Source organism: Somniosus microcephalus, chromosome 25 (genome assembly GCF_052327205.1).
Source record: "Somniosus microcephalus isolate GS21.2 chromosome 25, FLI_Smic_1.0, whole genome shotgun sequence".
NCBI classification, from domain to species: Eukaryota; Metazoa; Chordata; class Chondrichthyes; order Squaliformes; family Somniosidae; genus Somniosus; species Somniosus microcephalus.
The window spans coordinates 48,362,826-48,389,071 of record NC_141011.1 but is presented as its reverse complement, the minus strand read 5'-3'; the positions used below and the strand labels follow the sequence as shown (position 1 = coordinate 48,389,071).

At 42.4% G+C, this 26,246-nt stretch overlaps 1 protein-coding gene across 7 annotated transcripts in view; it reads left to right on the top strand.

Moving 5' to 3' along the window:
- The window catches only part of rerea (arginine-glutamic acid dipeptide (RE) repeats a), a 527,918-nt gene that overhangs the window by 112,990 nt on the left and 388,682 nt on the right, over positions 1–26,246 (top strand). Inside the window, exon 1 of one of the 7 annotated variants that reach the window (XM_085967346.1) lies at positions 16,143–16,374. The exons of the other annotated variants lie outside the window; for them this stretch is intronic. Within the exon in view, the coding sequence (XP_085823472.1) occupies positions 16,158–16,374 (217 nt within the window). The 5' untranslated portion in view covers positions 16,143–16,157. Of the gene's footprint in view, positions 1–16,142; positions 16,375–26,246 lie in introns of those variants that run through there. 7 annotated transcript variants of the gene reach the window in all.

Here is a 26,246-nt window from a genome sequence, read left to right as displayed (position 1 = left end):
TGTTATTTCAGTGCTGGCGTAGCATCATCACCACCACCACCTCTGGTGAAGCACAGCAAAAGGCAGTAGTGGTAAGCACTAATTGCTACCAGTAATGGTAAATGGAAATTCCAAGACAAAATGGAAAGCTCAGAATTTGGGAAAAGTGGAAAACTCAAAGCTGATTCAATTGCCTGGGTTCACGTGATTGTATAAACTATTCAATCTCTTCTGTTATGACAAGATGCCTCCTGATATCCCACTCCTATTACAATGCTGCTGCCTTCAGAGGAGGTGTGCATACCTCGCAAGGTGGTTTGGCTCTCTGTCTTCTTGAGGCAAAATGCTGTGAATAGCAAAGGGCAACCACATGTATTGTTGGTCATTTATTCTGGCTGAGCTTTTTAACTGTGCTGTACAGATCTTCTGAGATCAGTGAAGGTTTACAGCAAAAATAGGAAAGTTACGAATGAGACTTTGGAGTCATCACACGTGCATCTTGGGGCCCCTAAGTGAAGAGAGACGTATAAACAAAGAAACCATTTTGGCCCTGTACCAATCAAGTTGGTCCTAAACCACATGGCACTGGCTTTAGAGATACTCCTGGCTACAAGGTCAACTTCAGCTAGTGCCACCCAGAGTCTTTTTGCTATTAGCTGACCTTGAGTAATATGCTCCAGCTTCAGCACTGTTAATGTGGATAGGAGTGAACTGTTTTCATCTTCTCGCCAGCCCATTTTGACTCCTGTTTGCTTTTACTTCAGTTCATTTGCACTGACGTGAGAGTGTGGATTGATCCAGGACCAGCCAGTGCTGAAGAAGCAACATAAAGGGGAGTTGTCATCTGGCATTGGCCATATTGAGACGGTACAGAGACAACACCCAAATGCTGCAGCTAGTCACCTTCATAGAACTTCCTGTTGTTTGTCTCGCTCTGCATCAACCCTACCATCGTCTATTGGCCCCTTTTAATACTTTTATAGTTTGGGGCATCTTACTTTTGAGGATTTGGGCGACTTCATTGGAGTTTTCCCTTCTGAGTGTAAAATCTGCAGTAGAAAAAGGATGATAAGATCTTTACTGCATGTTTATTCCAGGTGTTGCTCTCTGGCCTCATCCTTTGTGTCTGCTTTCAGTGCACTCATTGCAATTTCTGAGGTAGTCCAGGTAGGAAAGCTTTTGAGTGTTTTGGTTGCATCTGTGCTCCAGTGCCAGCTTCTGGTGATGAGTGTTTTGACTCCATCAACACCCCTATTTGCAAGTTTATATCAGCATAGTTATCCTCCTATCCATAGCCGCTGTTCCTTCTCAACCCTCCTTGACATTTCTGCTCAGAGACTTCCCGTTCCCAGAGGGCACCTTGGAGTAAAACTCTGAGCATGAGAGCTGGATGATCTACTGCAGTGCTGTCACTTGGCTTACTTAGTGTATTGGTATTAATATGCTCGTTGTAAAACAGTGCTGAAACCATAATAACAACAGAAGACGCTGGAAAAACTCAGCAGGCCAGGCAACATCCGTGGAGAGAGAAACAGAGTCAACGTTGCAGGTCGAAACCCTTCGTCAGAACTCTTTACGCTTTAATGTTGTGCCATTATGTCTCTGGTGTGATGTTTTCAATTCTTCAGCTCAAAATATTCCACCATCAGTGCTTCACTTTGGTGTTGTATAGCTTGGAAAATGGTTTCTTCAGACCAAATCCACATTTGGAAGGATACAATCAATGTTTGATCATTATTATTTGCAGTTAAGTGGACAGTGCAGAAATTTCACAAGTCCTCCATTACGAGTTACTGAAACCTGACTGACAACTGAACAGATATCACTGAGCCACTAATCAATCCTGCATTGCGCTGCCAGCTGGCTGACCACTCGGGCCTTTTCAGGGGCCCTTATTTATAGGTACTAGTTTGACAAAAACAATCCTGCCTCATTGACATGGCCCTCTTATACAGCTTGGGGAAATCACGTGGCCTCAAAGGGAGGTTGTGTCTTTGTATTGATCTCCAGACAGTCTGTGCCAGCCCACTCTAGTGGCGTTTGGGGTACCCGGAATTTGAAGAATGAAGTAGCCCCTACAAGGTAAGTAATAATTCTGTCACTTAGGAAACTTTCTTCCACCGGAATGTTTCTACAAATTACTAATGACAAACGTGCCCAAAATACATAGCCTATACGTACTCTGCGAAAGAAAAAGCCAATCATGGATATTGACATTTTCAACTTCTAATGCACAAATTATATGTCACAGACAGTTTCAGCATTTCCAGATGCAGCTCTCCACTGCAACCAGACATTTTTTTCGTGGCTCACATGTTTTCTCTTAACCTGTCATACTGAATATCTAACTATTCCCTTTTGAGGAACAAACTAAAACATGCAGTGGATTTTGGGTTGCTGCTGTCCCTCAGGGCAGTAGTCTTCCACCTTTTGCCTTCTAGAGCAATAGAAGTTCCATAAAAGGAATTTGCACACCACTGCAAAGGGGACTGATTTTGTCAAATGTAAGGTGGACTAATTTTATAAACTGCACACTACATCTTGTATCCTAATTCTCCACAGTTTGAAAATGGTTCCTGGCATCTTAGTTTCAGATCTCCCATGGCGTCATTCATGGTGAGCCGGGGGACAACAACAACTTATATTTATATAGTGCCTTTAACATAATAAAACGTGCCAAGGCGCTTCACAGGAGTATTATCAACAACAAAAAATCGACACTCAGCCTTTTAAGGAGATGTTGGGGCAGATGACCAAAAGCTTGGTCAAAAGGGTAGGTTTTAAGGAGCGTCTTAAAGGAGGAAAGAGAGGCAGAGAGGTTTAGGGAGGGAATTCCAGAGCTTAGGACCTAGGCAACACGACCGCCAGTGGTGGAGCATTTAAAATCTGGGATGTTCGAAAGTCCAGAATAAGTGGAGCGCAGAGATCTAGGGGGATTATAGGGCTGGAGGAGATTACAGAGATAAGGAGGGGTGAGGCCATGGAGGGAATTGAATATAAGGATGAGAATTTTAAAATCGAGGCGTTGCTTAACTGGGAGCCAATGTAGGTCAGCAAGCACAGGGGAGATGGGTGAGCGGGACTTGGTGCGAGTTAGCAAAGGAGCGGCAGATTTTTGGATGACCAAGTTTATGGAGTGCAGAATTAATTATTGTTATAACACTGTTTTATAACAATAGAGATATTATGCTATGTAACGCTTAATGTACTATCAGGACTACTGATTTACAGTGATGGAAGAAGTTGAATCTTGTCCCATCAAATCAATCCATCAATAATTGTAAAAGTGTTCAAGAGAGTGTGACACTTGGAAGAATTGTGTGCTATACGGTAGACTTTTAATATAGGTAGATTGCCTCTTGGGTTAGGGAAGTGGTGAGATATCATTAGGAAAGGAGGACACTGTTGCTTTAGATTGGTTGCTTTCTAATTTAAGATTAGGCTATTGGTTGGGATCACTATTATAACATTGTAAAATATATATGTATACAATTGTAAAATGTTTAAAATTCCACAGTAATTGCCTGATTTGACCTTGCAACAGAAACTTCCATTTTGCGATTGAACTGTCAGCACTGAAGTAAACCAAATAATGAATGACAACAGCAACAATAATATATTTTGTCAAAGAAAAATTAATACATGTATCATTCTAATGATGGACCAGTGTGTGTGTGTCTAGACTTGGACTCACCAGGATCTGTTTCACTGTTTCACTGTAGTTTTGCTGCATTTATAGAATTGTCTCTGACGTAATTAAAATGCACACACTCTCATTCATTAGCACCTTAAATCTTCAGTATTCTGTGCCATTTTAAATGTAAAATGGAAACATAGAGGGCTATTTGCAGTTCAGTCATGTTCCCGTCCATTTCGGCTCAGCCTACCAAACCATTAAAATGTCAGAAATATCAAAAGACTGAAAATATTTAATCGCGTAACGCAGATAAGATGTCATCTAGCTATATAAGATGTCGTACATTACATTGCTGCAAACAAGAAGACTCTTGTTTGGTTTTATTCATTGCTTTTTGTAATTTAAGGTTTGGATGAAGTCTGCTCTATTTAAGATACCCCAGGGGTTAACATAATGAAGCTATTCTTTAGTGTAGCTAATATGGTATTTAAGCATGTCATGCTCACATTTTTATTTTGGTGGTAATACATGCCTATGCAGAAGATCTCTTCTGTTTAAACCATTTTTGTGATTATTGGGTGATGTTGTTTTGCTGAACAGGGCTGGTTCTTTTGTAATGATGTAGTTCAGGTCCTAGTGGTACAATTCGAATACTGTAATTTAACAAATTCCAGGAACTATTAGTCTGTAATTTTATCCTGTGATTCTGTACTAACCAATTTTGAAGCCAGTTGCAAGTTGCATGCTCCTTAGACTCTACTACTGTACCAGTTGAGGAAAAATGTCAAAACTGCAGTGATTTCAGTATATAAAAAAAAAAATCTTGCTCCGATAGTTCCATTTGTTTGACCACTGACTCTTCTGGGTTTTCGACGAGAAGATCAAAAACTCACCTCGTTCACAAGGTTTCTCCATTCACTCTATAAAAACCATAAATATGGCATTGGTTCTGCTTCTTTGTCTCACTAGCAGCTGGTTATTCCTTGTTTTTTGTTTGCTAGGTGGGATAACCGGGAGATAACCATAACCAGCACACATCTCACGAATCGGACTCTGGTGGTTCCTGGAACCACCAAGAGTTGGGTAAAGTTGAATTGGAGTATCGATGGGCAATTCACAGATTTGTCCAGGCCACATGTAGCCATGGTCCAGCAAGTGATAGCTAACTCTGAAGTTATATGCCTGCTGGTAAGGGACAGAATTCTGGCTGTCGGGGCCGTATTTGTCTAGAATGAGGAGACCTAAACATAAGAGATTTAAATGCAAGAGATTTAGGATCGAGAGAGGAGGAGCTTTCACACGGAGGTTGTTTGGTTGTGGAATGCAGTACCGGAGTTGATGATTGAAGCAGAGACCATGTCAAATTGAAGAATAGGTTACATAGGTAGTTGAAGGAAAGGGAAAATAAAGGAAGATGGGATTAAGTATTTTATTATATTCAGAGCAGCTGAAGGCAGTTAATTTATAAAAACATGGGATTAAGACTACTGCTTGTGTGGAGGATAAACACCAATATAGACTGGCTGGGTAGAATAGCCTGTTTTCATGTTGTAATTTCTGTGTAATTCTATGAAGTAAAAGATGGGGTTTCTTTTCCATTGGTCAGATAAGGTACAATATTTGATCACTGGACGTGTATTGACTTTGTAGAACACTAAAGTTGTTGATAGTGACCTTTTCAGCCAGCTTCACCACTTTTTTTGTATGTTAAATCAAATATAATTATGGAACTGAATGTTTGTAATTGAAGATAGATTTCCATCTTTAAAGTAAATGTGAGTTGGCAGAAATTTGGTCAGCCTTTATTGGATGATTATTGACTTGATGCTGTAAACATTGAAGATGCTCGCTGTCTAGTCTGTGTGCCTGCTGTTGTTTGGTCGCTGGTTCCTTTCAGAAAGGGAGTGATGTCTAAGAATTTGGCAGAGGGTGCTATCATCAGCAAGAGAATTGCCACTTTTGATGACATTTGGCAGGTCATTTAAGACGAGAATGATGAGGCTCGAGGCACTATTTCATAGGACTAAATGGAGAAATTGTGTTGAACTGTCTTCGTCCATTGCTCCAGGTTGGACACTGAAACCATTATGGACCATCATCATTCATGCGTGAATCAACAGGTCCTGTTCTATAAATAACCACAGCCACGTAGGTTTAAGCTGCTTGCTTTTGCAGGTAACCTTTCCTTTTCCAGAAATGCTTTGCAAGCTGATGAGTGCTCTGTATTTTCTGACTAAGTTAGTGTACAGTCCAACCAAGAAGATATAGCAGTATACATCCACATACTTGCTTAATATGATCAAGCAAATCAACATTGTGAAAAGGCTTTAAAGTGATTTTTAATTCTTTACTTTCCCAATCCCTGGTAAATTTGTTCATTGTCCCATTTATTGCCTTCAGTGGGCAACAAAGTCAAATTGTTTTGTAACGCGCTCCCTCCAGAAACAGTGGTTCAATTCACTTTTTTTATTCGTTCATGGGATCTGGGCGTCGCTGGCAAGGCCAGTATTTATTGCCCATCCCTAATTGCCCTCGAGAAGGTGGTGGTGAGCCGCCTTCTTGAACCGCTGCAGTCCGTGTGGTGAATGTACTCACACGGTGCTGTTAGGAAGGGAGTTCCAGGATTTTGACCCAGCGACGATGAAGGAACGGCCGATATACTTCCAAGTCAGGATGGTGTGTGACTTGGAGGGGAACTTGGAGGTGGTGGTATTCCCATGCACCTGCTGCCCTTGTCCTTCTAGGTGGTAGAGGTCGCGGGTTTGGGAGGTGCTGTCGAAGAAGCCTTGGCGAGTTGCTGAAGTGCATCTTGTAGATGGTGCACACTGCAGCCACGGTACGCCAGTGGTGGAGGGAGTGAATGTTTAAGGTGGTGGATGGGGTGCCAATCAAGCAGCCTGCTCTGTCCTGGATGGTGTCGCGCTTCTTGAGTATTGTTGGAGCTGCACTCATCCAGGCAAGTGGAGAGTATTCCATCACACTCCTGACTTGTGCCTTGTAGATGGTGGAAAGGCTTTGGGGAGTCAGGAGGTGAGACACTCGCCGCAGAATACCCAGCCTCTGACCTGCTCTTGTTGACGCAGTATTTATGTGGCTGGTCCAGTTAAGTTTCTGGTCAATAGTGACCCCTCAGAATGTTGATGGTGGGGGATTCGACGATGGTAATGCCATTGAATGTCAATTACACTAAACTTCCTGGTTATTAGCCTTGTACGGCTTACCACCAGCACACCAGTTATCAAAATTAACATCCAATGCAGAGATTAGAGTAAGCGTAAAGCAAAAAGAAAAATATTTTGAAATGATTTAAAAATTGGTAAGGAGGAAGATTGGAAAATTAGTACAAGAGATTCTAAAATTAGAGAACAAAAGGCACCATTTGAAAAATAAATTGCAACAAACGAAGGAAATGAAAAGAGACTATTTGGCAATATTTGTTGCAAGCCGCGTATTGAAGAAACTACAGTCATTTACAGCTGCACGCACGCACATGCAAACGCACATAAACACACTCACTCGCACACTCAGTGGCACACTCACACACATGCACTCGCGCACACACACACACTCACTCGCACACTCACTCGCACACACAAACACTCTCACACCTGTAAAATATGCTGATAGTATTCTCAATGCAGTAATTGAATTAATGGGAGAATTCATCAGAGTATTTGGAAAATATAGTGGTCAGTAATGAAATGATCATTAAGGAACTGGAGTACCTGAAGTCCGTAGGAACTGGCCCAAAAGGAATGTTTCTTAATCAACTCAGGAAGACATTAATAAACTTGCAGAATGGGCATATAATTGGCAAATGAATTTCAACACCGATAAATGTAAGGTATTGCATTTTGGTAGAAAAAATAGGGAAGTCACTTATTACTTTGAGGGTGCGAGTCTGGGTGGGGTAGAAGAACAAAGGGATCTCGGAGTACAAATACACAAATCACTAAATATAGTGACACAGGTTAACAAGGCCATTTAAAAAAAAAAAGCCAACCAAACATCAGGGTTTATTTCTAGAGGGATAGAATTGAAAAGTAGTGAAGTTATGCTAAACCTGTATTGAACCTTGGTTAGACCACACTTGGAGTACTGCGTGCAGTTCTGGTCGCCATATTATAAAAAGGATATCGAGGCACTGGAGAGGGGGCAGAGAAGATTTACAAGGATGATACCAGAAATGCGAGGTTGTACCTATCGGGAAAGGATGAACAGGCTGGGTCTCTTTTCTCTTGAAAAAAGAAGGCTGAGGGGTGACCTAATAGAGGTCTTTAAAATTATGAAAGGTTTTGATAAAAGTAGACACAGGGAGAATGTTTCCACTTGTGGGGAAGAGTAAAACTGGAGGCCATTGATATAAGATAGTCATCAAGAAATCCAATAGGGAATTCAGAAGAAACTTCTTTACCCAAAGCGTGGTGAGAATGTGGAACTCGCTACCACAGGGAGTGGTTGAAGCGAATATATCGATGCATTTAAGGGGAGGCTAGACAAGCATATGAGGGAGAAGGGAATAGAGGGTTATGCTGATGGATTTAGATGAGGAAAGATTGGAGCATAAATGCCGGCATGGACTGGTTTGGCCCAATGGCCTGTTTCTGTGCTGTATATCCTATGTAAACCCATGTAATCCTATAATAGGGAGTGTAGTGGTTGAAATTAAGCTGTCTCATTGAACATAAGGCTGATACAGCAAGAATGTAAGATAGCTAATGTGACCTCGGCTTTAAAAGACCAGAAGCAAAATCCAGAGAGTTACAGGTTACTTAGTTTGACATAGATGGTGAGAATATATATATATATATATATATATATTGAAGGTAATAACTCAGAGCCAACCTGGATTTATGAAAGGCAGGCCAGGGTGAAATTTATTGCAGTTTCTTGAAGATGTACCATTGTGGATGAATGATGGTAACTTGGTGGATAACGTGTTTTGACTTTCAGGAACTATTTTAATAAGGTCCTTCACATAACACTTGCAGCCAAAGCAAAATGTATTGGTATCCAATAGGATGGTGAAAATCAAGATTATTGACTAGAGACTAGGAAACCAAGGTTAATCACCAATGGTGGTAGTTTTTATTTGGCAACTGTTAATCTGTGTAATTCTTATCCTCTCCTCCATCCGCTCCCTAGAATGGTCCTGGAATTCCAGCCAGCACAACATTGCCCACCAAGACAAACCTTTCCTAGAATTGCCCAGTGCCCCAGCCTCAAATCCGTGTCTTATTCTAGTTTCTCCCCTCATGCCCTCTCTGAGTTCATCTTCTCCACAAGACCCACTTCCTGCTCTCTTGACTCCATTCAGGTGCAGCAGGCGGTTAAGAAGGCAAATGGTATGTTGGCCTTCGTAGCGAGAGGGTTTGAGTACAGGAACAAGGATGTCTTGCTGCAGTTGTACAGGGCCTTGGTGAGACCATATCTGGAGTATTGTGTGCAGTTTTGGTCGCCTTATCTGAGGAAGGATGTTCTTGCCATGGAAGGAGTGCAGCGAAGATTCACCAGACTGATACCTGGGATGGCAGGAATGACGTATGAGGAGAGATTGAGTCGATTGGGCTTGGACTTGCTGGAGTTTAGAAGAATGAGAGGGGATCTCATTGAAACTTATAAAATTCTGACAGGACTGGACAGACTAGATGCAGGGAGGATGTTCCAGATGGTCGGGGAGTCCAGAAACAGGGGTCACAGTCTAAGGCTAAGGGGTAAGCCATTTAGGACTGAGATGAGGAGGAATTTCTTCACCCAGAGAGTGGCGAACCTGTGGAATTCTCTACCAAAGAAGGCAGTTGAGGCCAATTCATTAAATATATTCAAGAAGGAGTTGGATATATTTCTTAAGGCTAAAGGGATCAAGGGATATGGAGAGAAGGCGGGAACAGGGTACTGAATTTGGATGATCAGCCATGATCTCATTGAATGGCAGAGCAGGCTCGAGGGGCCGAATGGCCTACTCCTGCTCCTATCTTCTATGTTTCTATGTTATTCCTGCAAAACTGCTGACCACTCAACTTCCCAGCCTGACTCCCCATGCTAGCTGACATTTTGGGAGTGTTAAGAGAGGTGAACAAAAGGTTGGTTGCAAGGATGGCTTTTAAAGGTTGGAAGAGAAAGGCAAAGAGGCGGGAGGGTTTGGGGAAGCAGGGAATTCCAACAAGTAAGCCAGGAGCATCCATATATGAGGAAGAGGTTTAGAGGTAACTCAAAAACTAATGTTTTTTTTCCCCTTGTACTTTACATGTGGAATGAAATTGCAGCAAGTTACTTTATAATTACCCCCAATACATTGTACTTTATATTAAGCCACTCAAAATTAATTTACTGTAATTTAAAGACAGCCTGTTTCAGCACTGTCAAAATCTGGGCTGCTTCCAACAGCACGTGGCAAAAATAATATAAATAGTATCCCCAGCAGCGTTCACCATCTGAAGCACAGATCAAGCCACTAATAACTGCTGTGAACCTGAACACTGAACTAAACCAAATAAAATAGAACAATATCATTGTCTGTAAAACACTTCGATCCTCACATTCTTACCCTCTCTAAATTTATTGCATTAATTTCATTTCAAACTTCTTCTGGCTCTTTGTCTATTTAATAAAATAGACAGAAATTCCTCTTCCTCCTAAAATTAGTTGCACTTCCTAAAACCGCAGCATCCGACAGCAATAAATAGGCAGAGCAGATTAATTTAATATGTTAAAAATCCTGTGCCTGCATACATGCCTGTTGTGTAACACTTTGATCCTGTCACGTCATTGTTTCGCTGTCGGATGTTACACTTTGCCACCAGAGATGGGCACTTTCACCTCCGCACAGCACACTTTTACTGTCACATTTGTTGATTGGCTCAAAGTAAAATAGCAGCAAATCAAAACTGAACAGGTGGGGAAGATAGGAATCAGAAGTGAGGAAGGTGGTTAGAAAACTGCCAGTGAGAAACTACTAAGGATTTATGAAGGCAACCAAACCTGAATGATCAATCAAGAGAACCTAAAGCAAGGAGAAGGTGATCCAATCAAATACAGGAAACTTTGTGATATCCGGCAGCGACGGGACCGGCGTGTTGCCGATCTATCAAAACTGCCGGACATACAAAGTTAATGTTGAAGCATACGGAGGTTTTCATCTCCGTATCTGACAACAAACACTGTTGCTTAGCAACAGCTTCTAAAGAGTCGGCTGCAGCTGCAAGCGTCTCAAGCTGAAGCTGTTGCTATAGCTACAGACCTTGCAGTGCCTGACTGGGGGGGAAAAAAGAACGAGAACTTAAAAAACTTACAGAAAACGGCTCCTGATTTTTGCCGTTAGATCGAGTATTCCGGACCGACAACCTCCGGATAAACAAAAGTTTCTTGTAATTCAAAACACTCTTGGAAAACATTTGTTTTCTCTAACTGAAATTTCTAACGTCCAAAATAAGGTTTGTAAAGACTTGGTAAAATTACATATTTCACAATAACCTGGTTAAATTTAATAAATTTTTCTCATTGTGTTTTTGAATACCTTCATTAATGTTTGTACTTGAAGGCCTCAACCTCTCCCTAAAGCCTTGGCTTGGACTTGTTATTGTTGCCCAGAGCTGTGGCACTTTTAGAAATTTATTAAGCCCCTCACATTCTCAGCACGTCCCAAAGCACTTCACGGCCAATGAATTGCTTTTGAAGTGCAGTGTTGTTCTGTACCCAGACATGGTGGCCAATTTGTACAAAGCAAATTGTTAGCTGAAGACAGGTTTGCAGTCTTGAGTGTTCCCAATGTGCATCTGTAGAATTTAGCCTGGTACAATGTTTCTCTTCAGTCTTTAACCGTGCCTGTTCGCTGTTTTTCAAAATTACTTGGAAAAAGAAGCTAGAGAACACATCTGAAGTTTTATTCAGGTGAAGTTTAAACAGACTTTTTAAAACATGGGCACAAAACATACACACACAGCAAAAGGGTTAAGAGCAAAAGAGAGAAAAAACAAAATATGCGAAGACCCACTTCATGACCGCCCGTACTGATTGCACATCTATGGCATCTTTTGTTTGAATAATGAACAATCAGTTATTTTTCTGGTAACACAGTGGCTCTGTGTAACAGTATAGTTGTTGAAAATGATTTGAATTCAACTGGGCAAGGAGTTTGAGTAGGGCTTCAGCTAATCTTTTAAATAAAAGTTAACTTCATTTTTTTACTTCAGGAAGCATGTCAGACTGAAAGAGAGAGACACTGTCCTATTGTTTACATGAGATTTGTTTATAGAGCTGCTATTGAGTGGAAAATCCTGGAAGATGTTTAACATGCTTCTTTTGTATATTAACCTGAGAAAACATGTAATCCATTTCTCAGGTTTTCAGTTCCAAAAAGAAATGTTTTGGGACTCTTATCGGTGGTAAATATTTTTGAGGTCATTTTTGGGAATGTTTGTGATCGACAGGAAGACTGGTCATTTGCAAGGGGTATTGGTTGCAAGACCTGTCCCTTTCGAAGAGATGCAAAAATTGCTAACTGAATTTTGCTAATTGAAAATAAATATAAATGAAAGCAGCCATTGTTATTTACTATTGCAGAGAGGTAAAGACACTAAGATGGTTATTTGTGCAGCTCTGATATCTGACACACACTATTATTCCAGGAATCAATCAAAAAAACAATTCACTCAATATTTGCAGAGATCTATTGGAAACTTACAAACCAATACTGCCAGACCTAGGGTTCTCCTCCCACAGTGTTGTTAAACCACAAGACATTCCTGCCCCACCCACACCAAACTCCGGGACCCAGTGCTCCCAAATACCAAAATTGTTGCCCCAGAACTGCCACAGCCCACAACCATGTCCTTAGTTCTGCTAAATCCCAGAACGTAAAGAAAAGAGATTTGCATTTATATAGTGTCTTTCATGACCACCGGACGTCTCAAAGCGCTTTACAGCAAATGAAGTACTTTTTGAAGTGTAGTCACTGTTGTAATGTGGGCGACGCGGCAGCCAGTTTGCACACAGCAAGGTCCCACAAACAGCAATGTGATAATGACTAGATAATTTGTTTTTGTTATTATGGTTGAGGGATAAGTATTGGCCAGGACACCGGGGATAACTCCCCTGCTCTTCTTCGAAATATTGCCATGGGATCTTTTACGTCCACCTGAGAGAGCAGACGGGGCCTCGGTTTAACATCTCATCCGAAAGACAGCACTCCCTCAGCACTGTATTGGAGTCAGTCTAGCTTTATGTGCTCAAAGTCCCAGGAGTGGGACTTGAACCCACAACCTTCTGACTCGGAGGCGACTGTGCTACCCACTGAGCCACAGCTGGGACAGCTAGTCCTAGTTCTGCTAAATCCCAGAACCACGTCCTTAGTTCTGCTAAATCCCAGAACCACGTCCTTAGTTCTGCTAAATCCCAGAACCACGTCCTTAGTTCTGCTAAATCCCAGAACCACGTCCTTAGTTCTGCTAAATCCCAGAACCACGTCCTTAGTTCTGCTAAATCCCAGAACCACGTCCTTAGTTCTGCTAAATCCTACCTGTCCCACTTCAATGCATCTAAACACCAAGCATCTACCTAGTACATCTTGCACAGCATGTTGCTATGTAACACTTTATATAAAAAGTGAAAGGACTTGAAAGTAAATACTCTACATGTATGGATGGGTGAATATGTATGCATATGTGTGCTTGCATATATAGTATTTTTTTCAGCGTACACTTTTATATTAAAAATTAGCATTAAGGAGAGAAATCAAGCCAGTTATTTCTACCAAAGGCAAACTACTGCGGCTGTTGAAATGTGAAATATAAACATAAAATGCTGGAAATACTCAGCAGGTCAGGCAGCATCTGTGGAGAGAGAAACCGAGTTATTTCTAGCTTTTTTTTGATATCACATTACACATAATGTTATTCTAACTTGGCGCACACATTTTTAGCTTGTTAGAACCAGTTATTTTAGTGGTGCGCCCCGAGTGAGTACTAGTTGGGAATTGGTCCTTTTGGAGCACCTAACGCCACTTAGAATCATAGAATAGTACAGCACAGAAGGAGGCCATTCGGCCCATCGAGTCTGCGCCGGCTCTTTCAAAGAGCAATCCAGTTAGTCCCGCTCCTCCGCTCTTTCCTCATATCCTTGCAATTTTTTCCTCTTTCAACTCTTTATCCAATTCCCTTTTGAAGGCTACTATTGAATCTGTATCCACCGCCCTATCAGGCAGCGCATTCCAAATCCTAACCACTCGTTGCGTAAAAGTTTTTCCTCCTGTCGCCTCTGGTTCTTTTGCCAATCACCTTAAATCTGTGCCCTCTGGTTACCAGCCCTTCCGCCAATGGGAACAGTTTCTCTTTATTTACTCTATCTAAACCCTTTATGATTTTAAACATCTCTATCAATGAGTTCCCAGTTTTGCTCCAGCTGAAGCCAACTACTGATCAAGACTACATCATCATGTCCCTCCGTTTTAACTTGTGCCCATGAAGAGTCTGCCCAGGTGCCGCTTAGCCCTTTAACCATCTAACACGTGATGGGGCAAAGCCAGAAGATAACCATTCCATTATGTCAGGAACACAGATTTAGTTTTTTAAGGACCTCCATGGAGATAAGACTTGACCTCCATGGAGATAAGACTTAACCTCCAATTCCTATGGTTCAGGCAAAATAGACCAGATTACACGTAGCTGAAGTTAAATAGCAAATATATTACTCTGCTATTAAACTTCAGCTACGTGTAATCTGGTCTTAATAAAACAATGTACTTACTGTGAGCAACACTATGGGAGATCTGCTACTAAATGAATGGTTCTGTTAATTGCAAATATCAATGGGAAATGATTTGTTTTCTGATTAGTTTTGATTGGTTTGGAATTCCTTTTAGTGAAGTCTGAATGCACTCATCAAGAAGCCATCCAGTGGACTGTTGAATTTTATAGTTCAGTATCATGTATATTAAAATTAGCTTGTGCACATATCTCGGTGCTGTTAATGGAAAGTTTTGGAGGTGATGTGAACTGATACATTTTGGCAGAACATGGTGGGGTTGTGCTTATTCTTATGACATGCTGATCTTTGTTCTGATTTGGCATGTGCTGAGTGGAGGTCAGATGCTTTACGGGAGGGTGGTGGAATCAGCTGAAGAGTCAAAAGGACCACACTTACTCAGTGCCAGCTGGTGCCAGGCTTGAGAACAGGTCGCCTGTCAACCCTCACAGCTGTAGTTTGTACATGATCTGGAGAGACCAGAAGAGAGAGGAGAAAATAACTTTGAAGAGTAGAAATGAAGCGAAATGTACTGACATCAAAAGGTACTTAATTTGCAGTAGCTTTGTCCTGTGTCTGACATTTCATTATAGTGTATCTCTGCAAAACACAGTACTTCAGGGGCAATATGAGTAGCAGCAGATGTTGGGAGGTTAACACCACAGGAGGAAAATGCTTCTCTGTTGCTGACCCAAGGCCTCTAGGTTTTGGGGACAGTGCTGGAAGAGGTTGAGCCACAGAAGACGAAGAAGCCGGAGAGAGTATTGTGGAATTAATTCACCACACAAAATTGCAATTTTAGAAAGCAGCGCAGCAGCTCATTTGAGCATGTAAATACTGTACGTCGGTATTCTTGGTCCCTTAATTCTCTTTACAAACCTGTTGAAAACTAGATTTTGGACATCTGAAAAAAATACATTTTGAAAGCTTAACAAAGTTTGCAGTACTTAAAGGGTAAACAAAGTAACTAATTTCACATCTAAATGCAACAGTTACACTTAGTACAGAAAATCATAGTAATTATACTATCCGCCACTAGCTCTGTTATATTATCCGCCACTAGCTCCGTTCCCTAGCCACCAACTCCGTCCCTCTGCCTGGCTACTGTCTGAGGCTGAACCAGACTGTTCACAACCTTGGTGCCCTATTTAACCCTGAGCTGAGCTTCTGACCCCACATCCACTCCATCACCAAGACCGTGTACTTTCACCTTCGTAATATCACCTGTCTCCACCCCTGCTTCAACTTATCTGCTGCTGAAACACTATTCTGTGCCTTTGTTACCTCTAAACTCGACTATTCCAATGCTCTCGCTCCCACCTTGTACCCTCCATAAACTCGAGCTCATCCAAAACTCTGCTGCCCGTATCCTAACTCGTACCAAGTCCTATTCACCGATCACCCCTGTGCTCGCTGATCTACGTTGGCTGCCGGTCCGGCAACGCCTCGATTTTAAAATTCTCAACCTTGTTTTCTAATCTCTCCATGGCCTAGCCCCTCCCTATCTCTGTTACCTCTCCAGCCCTACACCCCTCAGAGATCTCTGCGCTCCTCCAATTCTGGCTTCTTCATCTCGATTTTAATTGCTCCACCATTGGTGGCTGTGCCTTCAGCTGCCTATGTCTTAAGCTCTGGAATTCCCTCGTTGGACCTCTTCGCCTATCCGCGCCTCTCTCTTCCTTTAAGACACTCCTTAAATCTACCTCTTTGACCAAGCTCCCGTCCCAATATCTCCTTATGTGGCTCGGTGTCAAATTTAGTTTGATAGTTGCTCCTGTGAAGTACCTTGGGACGTTTCACTATGGTAAAGGCGCTACATAAATGTAAGTTGTTGCTGTGGTTATCAGTCTTATCATTTTGCATGTTCTTAAGTTACATCCAGCTCACATGTAGAGTGAGTCTGGTAATTTTAATTTCTTTTGTCCTTCCTTCTAGCTGTCTCCAACTGCCACACTTCCTCTTTCAACTGGGAAGGCAGGGCACTCTTGGCTGCAAACTTCATCAGCTGACAGTGACAGGTGTGCTACGATGTGATGGGGCCTTTTACTGCTGGTTATACCTTTACTGTGTGGTGCTCCATCTAGTGGTTGTACCAAGAAATTATGAAAGCTGTCCAATTAGGCAGGCTTTGAAAATGTCAGGAGGCTATATTCAAAGTAGCAGCTCTTTGATTAGAAATCAAATGCTGTGTATTTCATTTTTGTATATTTAATTGATGTATTTCATTTGTGAGTGAGGATGGGTATCAAAAGCTTTAAAATAATCATAGTGATGTTGTTTGACTATAGTAGTAACATGAAGTAGCGATTGTGCAAAATGCCTATGTGCTATACTCCATTTAATTGCTGGATTTAAAAATAGTTTCTAAATTTTGTATTTCACATTCTGTGATGCATTGCAATACCTTGTGAATTTGAGTAATGATTAAAACAACCTTTTTTCCTTTTAACTTCACTCACTGCAATACCGGATTTACTGTCAGGATATGACAACATGTCACTACAAACTATACTGCCATGATGTTATAATCCAGTTACATTTTATTTCAAGGAATTCAAAGTCAGAATAAAAATATGGACAAATGCACCAGGGTCTTATTTCATGTTAATATGCCAGCAGGAAATGTGCTGCTGACGTGGCATTTATCAGTATCTCTTTTTTTAGTATTTCTCATTTTCGCCTCCCAGCAATTGTTGAATCATAATTATTCTTAGTACAAAACTGTTTTTCTTAATCAAAAAGATGTCAAAATGAAAAACTGTTGCTTTCAAGGAAAACCTGGCATATATGCAGGACTTTGTGGCTAAGTAGCAGTCAGTTTGTAACCATTGAGAATGAATAGGTTTGAAAACCCTGACCTTTCTTGGATATATTCCCAGATGAGGTTATTGCAATAAATAGAGTAGTTAATATATTCACATTGATCCTTTGTTGCACTGCTGGTCAATATTTATTATCACGTATCCAAACATGTTTTTATAAATACCAAGCAAGCAAAAACCAAAACAAATCTGAATTACTCAATACTGAAGATATATTCAAGGGTAAACAAACTTCAAAGTGCCACTAATACTTTGAAGTGCCATAAAAAGCCAACAAAATCAGCCATGTATTACATTTTCTAAAGCGACTATTAGTAACATTTGCAGCTGATGCATTTCTTCCAAACGGGAACATAAGAGGTCACTCAGTTTCTAAGTTAAGTGTGTGTGTTTTAACATTGAAGCACATAACAGTAAATGTGTTGAAGGGGGAACGTTGCTTTGAAATTCATGTCCATTGTTTTATGTTTGTGTTAGTCTTGGTCAGCTGAGAGAATTGATCTTGCGAAATTGCTTTTCGTACCTGCGTGTTCCTTGATCTCATTTTATAAAAAAAAATTGGGAGCCCCTATTGACTTTTAAATGTCACTTTAAATAAGCTGAACATGCCTCACCGTATTTACAGGTAAATTTTTAGCAGCGTATTGACCTTTCTCCTCCTTCAGAGTTGCACTTTGGAGGAGCAGAAAGGACAATGTTCTCAAAACGAACATGCTGTTTTGTTGGCATACCTTTAAGAAGTAATGTATTGCTGGGGGACTGTATAGTGAAGTGGAGGCGAGAACACTGTCCAGTCACCTGGATTGAGTTTGGGCAGTCTCAACCAATCTCCTAATAGGCATGGGTACATAGTTCAAAACATTTCAATAATTTGGCTCTGAATTATCAATCTCATGCAGAGAGGACATAACAATGGCCTGCTGATGGGAAAGCAGAAAATGTATGCTAGTGCAGTGATTGGGTTTGCCAACTCTGGCTGGGTGTATTCCTGGAGATTTCATCACATGACCTCCCACCTCAAACCAGCCTGCCCCCCCCCCCCCCCCCACACTCCTGCCACTGGTCCATCCTCCAGGTGCACTGCCTTCCCACGGCCAATTGGAAAGGGAACAGACTCTTTTAGATTAATTAGATTAATCGTGACTGTTTGTGAAACAGCCCCCCCCCCCCCCCCCCCCCCATCTCCAATATTTTTATCGTCTGTCTGTCTGTCCTTCTGTCCTCCGGTGTGCGTCTGTCCGGCTATGCGCTCGAAAGTTAGAGCGTTCCTACGCGTGCGTTACCTCCAAAGAAAGCTTACGGTTCCGGGACAGTCGTAAGCGTATTTACTTTTCGGTCGGACGAAAATTGTTCGCGCCTTATGCAAAAAACCTTCAAAATTAAACTCATTATCTGCTACTTAGCATTGATTGACTGACGTCAAGGTTCGACCAATCCTGTGCCGTCACGATTGACCAATCCTACAGTTCAGTCGCCTGATGGCTGGCCAATCGCTGCGTCTGTGGGCGGGACTAATCGTTTTCATCTCCGGGATGTGGCAGCCATTGCCTCAAGCTAAAAACCCCATTTACTTCCAGCTCAAAATCTGCTCATCCGGCTTCGAAAAAGTTAGTATCTCTTATGTTATTTTTAAGAGATTTACCAAAAACGTTTTATAAGTACTTTCACTTTCATCTTTCAAGGTGTTAAAAGGTAGAAATGTTGCCCAGCAGCAGATTGAGAGAGGGACACAGACAGGGCCCAAAAGCCTGGGACTCGATTTAAACCGCCCGGCCCAAAACAGCCCTGGCAAACCCGGGCTCCCCCAGCTAGTATCTAATAAATGAAAGTGTGGAAAAGCACAATTTTATTTGAAGTCTCTGATTTCAGGGGGCATAGATTTAAAGTAATTGGTAGGAGGATTAAAGGGGAGTTGAGGAGAACTTTTTTCACCCAGAGGGTGGTGGGGGTCTGGAACTCACTGCCTGAAAGGGTGGTAGAGGCAGAGACCCTCATCACATTTAAAAAGTACTTGGATATGCACTTGAAGTGCCGTAACCTACAGGGCTACGGCCCAAGAGCTGGAAAGTGGGATTAGGCTGGAGAGCTCTTTATGGGCCAGCACAGACATGATGGGTCGAATGGCCTCCTGTGTCGTAAATTTCTATGGTTCTATTTTTTTCCTGGTTTGCTCGCAACAGTGTCCTGAAGATTAATCTTCAATCCCTGGAGAATCCAAGACAAGCCTGGAGGGTTGGCAACACTAGCAATGATGTAGGTTTGCTCAAAATATGGGAATTGGGCATATTGTTCGAATAGAACAGAGAAAGCTTTACTCTTCATCTATGAATGCTATACTTGACCTGGTATAATTTGTTATAAGACACTAGGCACCAGATGTGCAAAAATGTTTATTCAGCGAAACCTTGAGGCCCTTGTCTTATTGAGCATGAAAAATTCTCCCCAAAAGACTTGTTGCTTCGATAGCTTTCTAATTTCTGGGTTGTCTTCAAACTTGACTGCTTCTCATCATCCTTTGGCTTGTTTATGAACTTGAAAATGCTGAGGACCATTTATGCATTGCACCTCGTGTTTGAATGCTTTGACCTGAATACTAATTCACCATCTCAAATAAGTGTGTAGTCAGATTTTTATCAATCCCTGCAATGGACTTTCTGTAATATGACATGATTCCTCACAAGTTAATTGGGCTGCCTTGATACCATTTCTGAACATATGTCTCCTCATTAATTCTGAAGTGTAACCCAAGAAACGTGCCCTCCCTGTGCAATGAGTTAATGAAAACCATATACTCTTAAGCATTTTTTATTAAGCATATCTTTAAATGTGTTTTCAGACATTGGTTCCTTCGATAGCTGAGTGATTGCACCTTGTGGTGTGACACTGAGTCGCATAGATCTGTGCTGTGCTGAGTTTGGTGAGAAATAGGCAGGAGCAGCAGTGAGGTTGCTACAGTTGACTTCAGTACCCAGGCTTAGGGGGTGCGGCGTGATAGGGGTGGGTGTTAAATCAATCAGGATCCTTGCATCTGATTCCCAGCCACTGATCCCCATTGGAAAGTACATGGATGGATGTTGGTTGAGGACAGGATTGCACTTGGCTGTGATTGTCCCCCCTGCAGTAGAATGGCTTTCCAAAATTCACAGTCTAGGTTAATGCATGAAAATGATCACTTGGTGTAATATTTATGCTGTAATATAGCACCTGCTACTGTGCATGGGCTATATTCCAGAATGAATCACTGCCTTCAGGAGAGGTGGGGAGAAATTTGCAAGAGAAAAGTGCAGAGGTTAATATAGCACAAAGATGATGGTCCTTTGGAAACTTGACCTTTTATAGTTGTCAGTTACATTTTGACTGATTCTTACAATATTATCTGTCAGTGACTTTGCTAAGCGATATTTGTGGGTGCATCACGCCCTTCCTAATGTCTCCATCAACGTAGCCCCGCCGCAGGAAAATCAACGCTGGAGCACTGAAAGATCCTGTTAAGAAAGCCTTATTCAGCCTGCGCCTCACAACCAACCTGACGGCTCCCAGTGATTCAGAGACAGAGTGTCCACAGCGTCTGGTCTGCACTCAAGGCCTCCATAATCAGCATCTGTGAAGAGACGCTCAGTCACTCGACCAGGAAACACCAAGACTGGTTCGACGAGAACGACCAGGAGATCCCGGAGCTAATAAGCCGCAAGCGCAAGGCATTCCTGATCTGGAAACTGCAACAGAACTTGAGAGCAAGAAGGCGGCGCTACAGACGCCTGACGGCCGAGGTCCAACAAAAAACTCGCGACCTAAAGAACAGATGGTGGGTGGAGAAAGCGCAGGAGATCCAGCAGCTAGCCGACAACCACGACGTGCGTGGATTCTTCAGCGCAGTCAAGACCATCTACGGCCCAAGCACCCAAGGTCCTACCCCACTGTGGGCCAAGAACGGAGAGATACTCATCAAGGACAGAGAGGCAGTCGGTGCCTGCTGGAAGGAAGCACCTCGAAGATCTCCTTAACCACGACTCTGCCTTCGACGTGAGTGTCCTCAACTCCATCCCACAGCATGCTACCCGCCACCACCTCAGCACAACCCCAGCCCGGCATGAGGTTGAAAAGGCCATCCGACAACTGAAGAACAACAAGGCCTTAGGAGCAGATGGAATCCCCGCCGAGGCACTAAAGCATGGCGGAGAAGCACTACTGGCGCGAATTCATGAACTCATTTCTCTTATTTGGAAAGAGGAGAGCATGCCAGGGGATCTCAGAGACTCAATAATCGTGACCATCTTCAAGAAAAGTGACAAGTTCGATTGCGGTAATTACAGAGGAGTCTCCCTGCTGTCTGCCACAGGGAAAGTCATTGCAAAAACCCTCCTCAATCGCCTTCTCCCAGTGGCTGAAGAGCTCCTCCCAGAGTCGCAATGCGGTATCCGCCCACTAAGGGGCACAATGGACATGATCTTCACCGCGCATCAACTACAAGAGAAATGCAGGGAACAGCACCAACCACTGTACATGGCTTTCTTTGACTTCACAAAGGCTTTCGACACAGTTAATCGTGAGGGATTATGGAGTGTCCTCCTCAAATTCAGCTACCCTCAAAAGTTTGTCACCATCCTCCACCTGCTTCACGATGACATGCAAGCCATGATCCTGACCAACGGATCCACCACAGACCCAATCCACGTACGGACCGGGGTCAAGCAAGGCTGTGTCATCGCACCAACGCTCTTCTCGATCTTCCTGGCTGCAATGCTCCATCTCACCCTCAGTAAGCTCCCTGCTGGAGTGGAGCTAATCTACAGAACAAATGGGAAACTGTTCAACCTCCGTCATCTCCAGTCCAGATCCATGGTCGTCCCATCCTCTGTCATCGAATTACAGTATGCAGACAACGCTTGCGTCTGCACACACTCTGAAGCCGAACTCCAAACCATCGTCAACACCTTCACCGAAGCGTACGAGAGCATGGGCCTTAGACTAAACATCCGTAAGACAAAGGTCCTCTACCAGCCTGCCCCTGCCACACAGTACTGCTCCCCGATTATCAAAATCCATGACGAGGCCTTGGACAACGTGGACCACTTTCCATACCTCGGGAGCCTACTGTCAACAAGGGCAGACGACGAAGTCCAACACCACCTTCAGTCTGCCAGTGCAGCCTTCGGTCGCCTGAGGAAGAGAGTGTTTGAAGACCAGGACCTCAAACCCAGCACTAAGCTCATGGTCTACAGAGCAGTAGTGATACCTGCCCTCCTATGCTTCAGAGACATGGACCATGTACAGCAGGCACCTCAAAGCACTGGAGAGGTACCACCAACGCTGCCTCCACAAGATCCTGCAAATCCATTGGCAGGATAGGCGCACCAACGACAGTGTTCTCGCTCAGGCCAACATCCCCAGCATCGAAGCTTTGACCACACTTGATCAACTCCGATGGACGGGTCACATCGTCTGCATGCCCGATACGAGACTCCCAAAACAAGTGCTCTACTCGGAGCTCCGGCACGGCAAGAGAGCCCCAGGTGGGCAGAGGAAACGCTTCAAGGACACTCTCAAAGCCTCCTTGAAAAAGTACAACATCCCCACCGACACCTGGGAATCCCCGGCCCAAGACCGCACAAAGTGGAGGAGAAGCATCCGGGAAGGCGCCGAACACCTCGAGTCTCTTCGCCAGAAGGCATACGTCAACCCAAGCACCCCACCCACCCGCCCCTTCAACCACTGTCTGCCCCACCTGTGACAGACTGTAGGTCCCACATTGGACTCATCAGTCACCTGAGAACTCATTTTTAGTGTGGAAGCAAGTCATTCCTTGGTTCCGAGGGACTGCCTAAGAAGAATGAGAAGAAGAGAATGTAAGCATATCTATAAAGTATGGGTCCTGCTAAAAACCATCTTGTGATCTGAATTAGACTCAATCCAATATAACTAACATATATAATTCATTAAATCAGGTGAGCATTGAATGGAATGTCATCTGATACAAAGAAGGAATACAGGTACGAAGGTGTGACTTTCAGGGCAGAAGGAACAAGATTTAAGCAACCCAGCTAATTCCAGCCTGATTGAGGAAGAAGTTGTTTCATATAGTGCTTGCAGTTGGCTATCATAAAGGCAGAATTATTGTGCTAAGTTGGTCTAAGCAAAGGTGCACTACTTTTTGGGCCAGTGTAATGTCTGAACAAATTTCAGCTTACAACTGTTGTGTGAATGTGGCTTATTTCTTTGGGGTCCTGAAATGTTTTTTCTTTTGTGTAGGAAGTCAATTATTGTGAAGTCATATACCATGAGATGAACTAATTCAGATTGAATTTGGTCAATTTAACATGGGCCCAAGCCTTTGCTTGGGAAGAATATAGAAGCGAGACGCAACGATTCTAACTCTCTTCCTCTCGATGAGTAAATTTTGTTAGGCAGTGGCAGGCTTCTGGATGTTGCACTAAGTAGTATCGGAGCATTCCATCTCAAGTAAGTAAAAATGATCAGAGCCAATTGTTGCCCTAAATAAATACAGATCCTTTTAGCCAATTACTTTATACCATGAGAGTAGCATTGACCTCTACCTCAAAGAACTTTGCATCCCAGAACATTTAGTCATCCTAGATAAAGGGCAAAAGCATGGCAGTGGGAGGTAACAGTGGGGATCTAATGGGGGAAAGGAAGACGAGATAGAAATACAGGAAACTCTTTGGTATCCGACACAGACGGGGCCGGCGTATTGCCGGTTGATTAAAAATTCCGGATGACGGAGAGGGTTATCTACCAAGGCTATTTTTAACAAACAAAAATAAAAAAATCAAGAAATGTGCAGTATACAGTAATTGGGTACTCACCTACAGAATGTTGTGTTAAATGGATGGTGGAAGATGCTTGATTAAGTACAGTACTGCCAGTTGAGGGTAATCCATAACTAATGACTTCGACAGCGCCAAGAAGCCGAGTAGTGGCAGTTTGGAGAAATACCCCCACTGACTAACTCGGCCACCGCGGGAGACTCGGACTCAGATTCTGCAACATTGCCGGTTATTGAGGTGTTGATTTCGGAGTATGAATTTTGCCGGTTAATAGAGAATTTCGGATATTTAGGTGCCGTTTAAACGAGAGTTTCCTGTACTTCAAGAAAATACTGGGATGTTGAGCCGCTAAATATTGATTTAAATTGGAAACATAACACTATTCAAATATATTATTTAGGCCTCCAGCAAAAACAATATCCCTGATCAAGCTGATATTTTCAAATCGTTCTTCAAATACACTAATGAGCCAAAACTGGGGGAAAGTCACATTAAATTTACTGTCTGCAGCTACTGCTCCTTATGTGAGTGCCAGCATAAAAGCAAAATAATGCCATAATGAATGAACTTTTTCATGCAACCACCGCCGTGTTACAGCTGAACAACATAATTCATTAGCTACTGTCATGTTTGGATGTCAGTTTTATTTCCCTCTTGAAATGAGGGTCCACAGCGTTCTTGGAATGTGCTCAGCAGGAGCTGACATTAGCTGAACAGGCAAACAGTTTGAGCATTGCCAACCATATGGGAGGAAGAATGTACATGTTTACCACTGTACAAGCAGCTTCTTGCGTGCGGTTTAAGCTACCTATATATTTCTAGGTATTTTTTCTTGTTTTCCTGGCAAGCATTGTGCCGTGCAGCAGGTCACAACATACAGCGCTAAGATGAAAATTGTTTTATGTTGCTGATAAATCTGCTGACTGGGTCAAGGGAGGCCCTTCATGAGCATATGTTGTTAGATGAAGATTTTTGAGTGATGAAGAAATGATTAACTCTGTAGCCAGAAACTCCAGCTTGAGTTGTGCGGGACAACATTGAAAATGCTCCCTTTTATGGTCTGCAGAGCATGCTACCATTGTAGCACCATCTGAGGTCTTCAACAATGAATGCAAGATGACCTGCAAATTTATTTTATACATGTAAATGTTGACTTTTTAAAATTTGTATTAGAGTGAAGGGAGAATGGACTAAAACAATTTAAAATAAGGGAGCAGATGCATATTCTCTCCTCATTTTACACAGTGTGGTTTTTGACTGTCACTCCACAAATGGAAGGGAACATCGAATAGTTCGCAGGTTGTGGTTGCTGCATTATGTTAGTTTGATTTTTAAGTGCATAAATTGCTTTTGACATGCATCATTTAATTAATAGTTTATCACCTTGTGCACTGCAAATATGAAAAAAAAGGAATAGCATTGATGTTGACTTATCTCATAAGAGGTTTTCCATTTGAATATTACTCAACTTGAGTAGGTATCATGTTTGAGTCCTTTGCCTGCAGTGTTGACTGCCTGTTCTTCACATAAGGTCTTCTCATTTGAAAACTTGTTCATATAAGATCAACACATGGAATTTTTAACTTTGTGTTTACTCTCCCTCATGTGACATCCCTCCTTAATGCAATCAGAGTTGACCCGTTCATATTAACAAGAACTAACATAAATTGGTGATTTTGCTTCATAGGTGTGATTTGTTCAGCTCTTGTGACCCAGTCCTTGGAGATTTTTAAAAATCATGCGTTCTAAATCAAATACAGCACTATTTTGTATTTCAATCTATACCCTTTTCTTTCTAGGAACTATCATTTCTCATCTATCTAGGACTGTGAACATGAAAATCAACCTCCATTACTGTTGAGTTGCCATTTGTTTCCCCCCCCCCACCAAAAGCTACCATTTTGCCCTACAAAGTTACTTTGTGCAGGGTAGGGTTCTTGAGCACAATTATAGTGCTGCTTCTTAAAGATTACTTTTTATTGCTATATTTGATGGTCAGGCATTTTCTGCCCAGGAGCATGGCTAGTCGTCAGTCTACTCCGACATATACATTTCTACACGACTTGCAAGCCTATTGCCTCTTACTTTGGCAACTCCACCTTTCCACCAGTAGATTGTAATGTTCAGAATTGTCATTAAGATGAGCAACCCTACAATTTACTTAGTTTGAGAGAAAGCATAACCAAGTTCCTTAGTTGACACTGGTTACAAATGATTTCCTTGAGCAAAGAACCCACTTGATGCGTCAGGCAATTCGAGATGGATGATGAGCAGGAGAAGGTT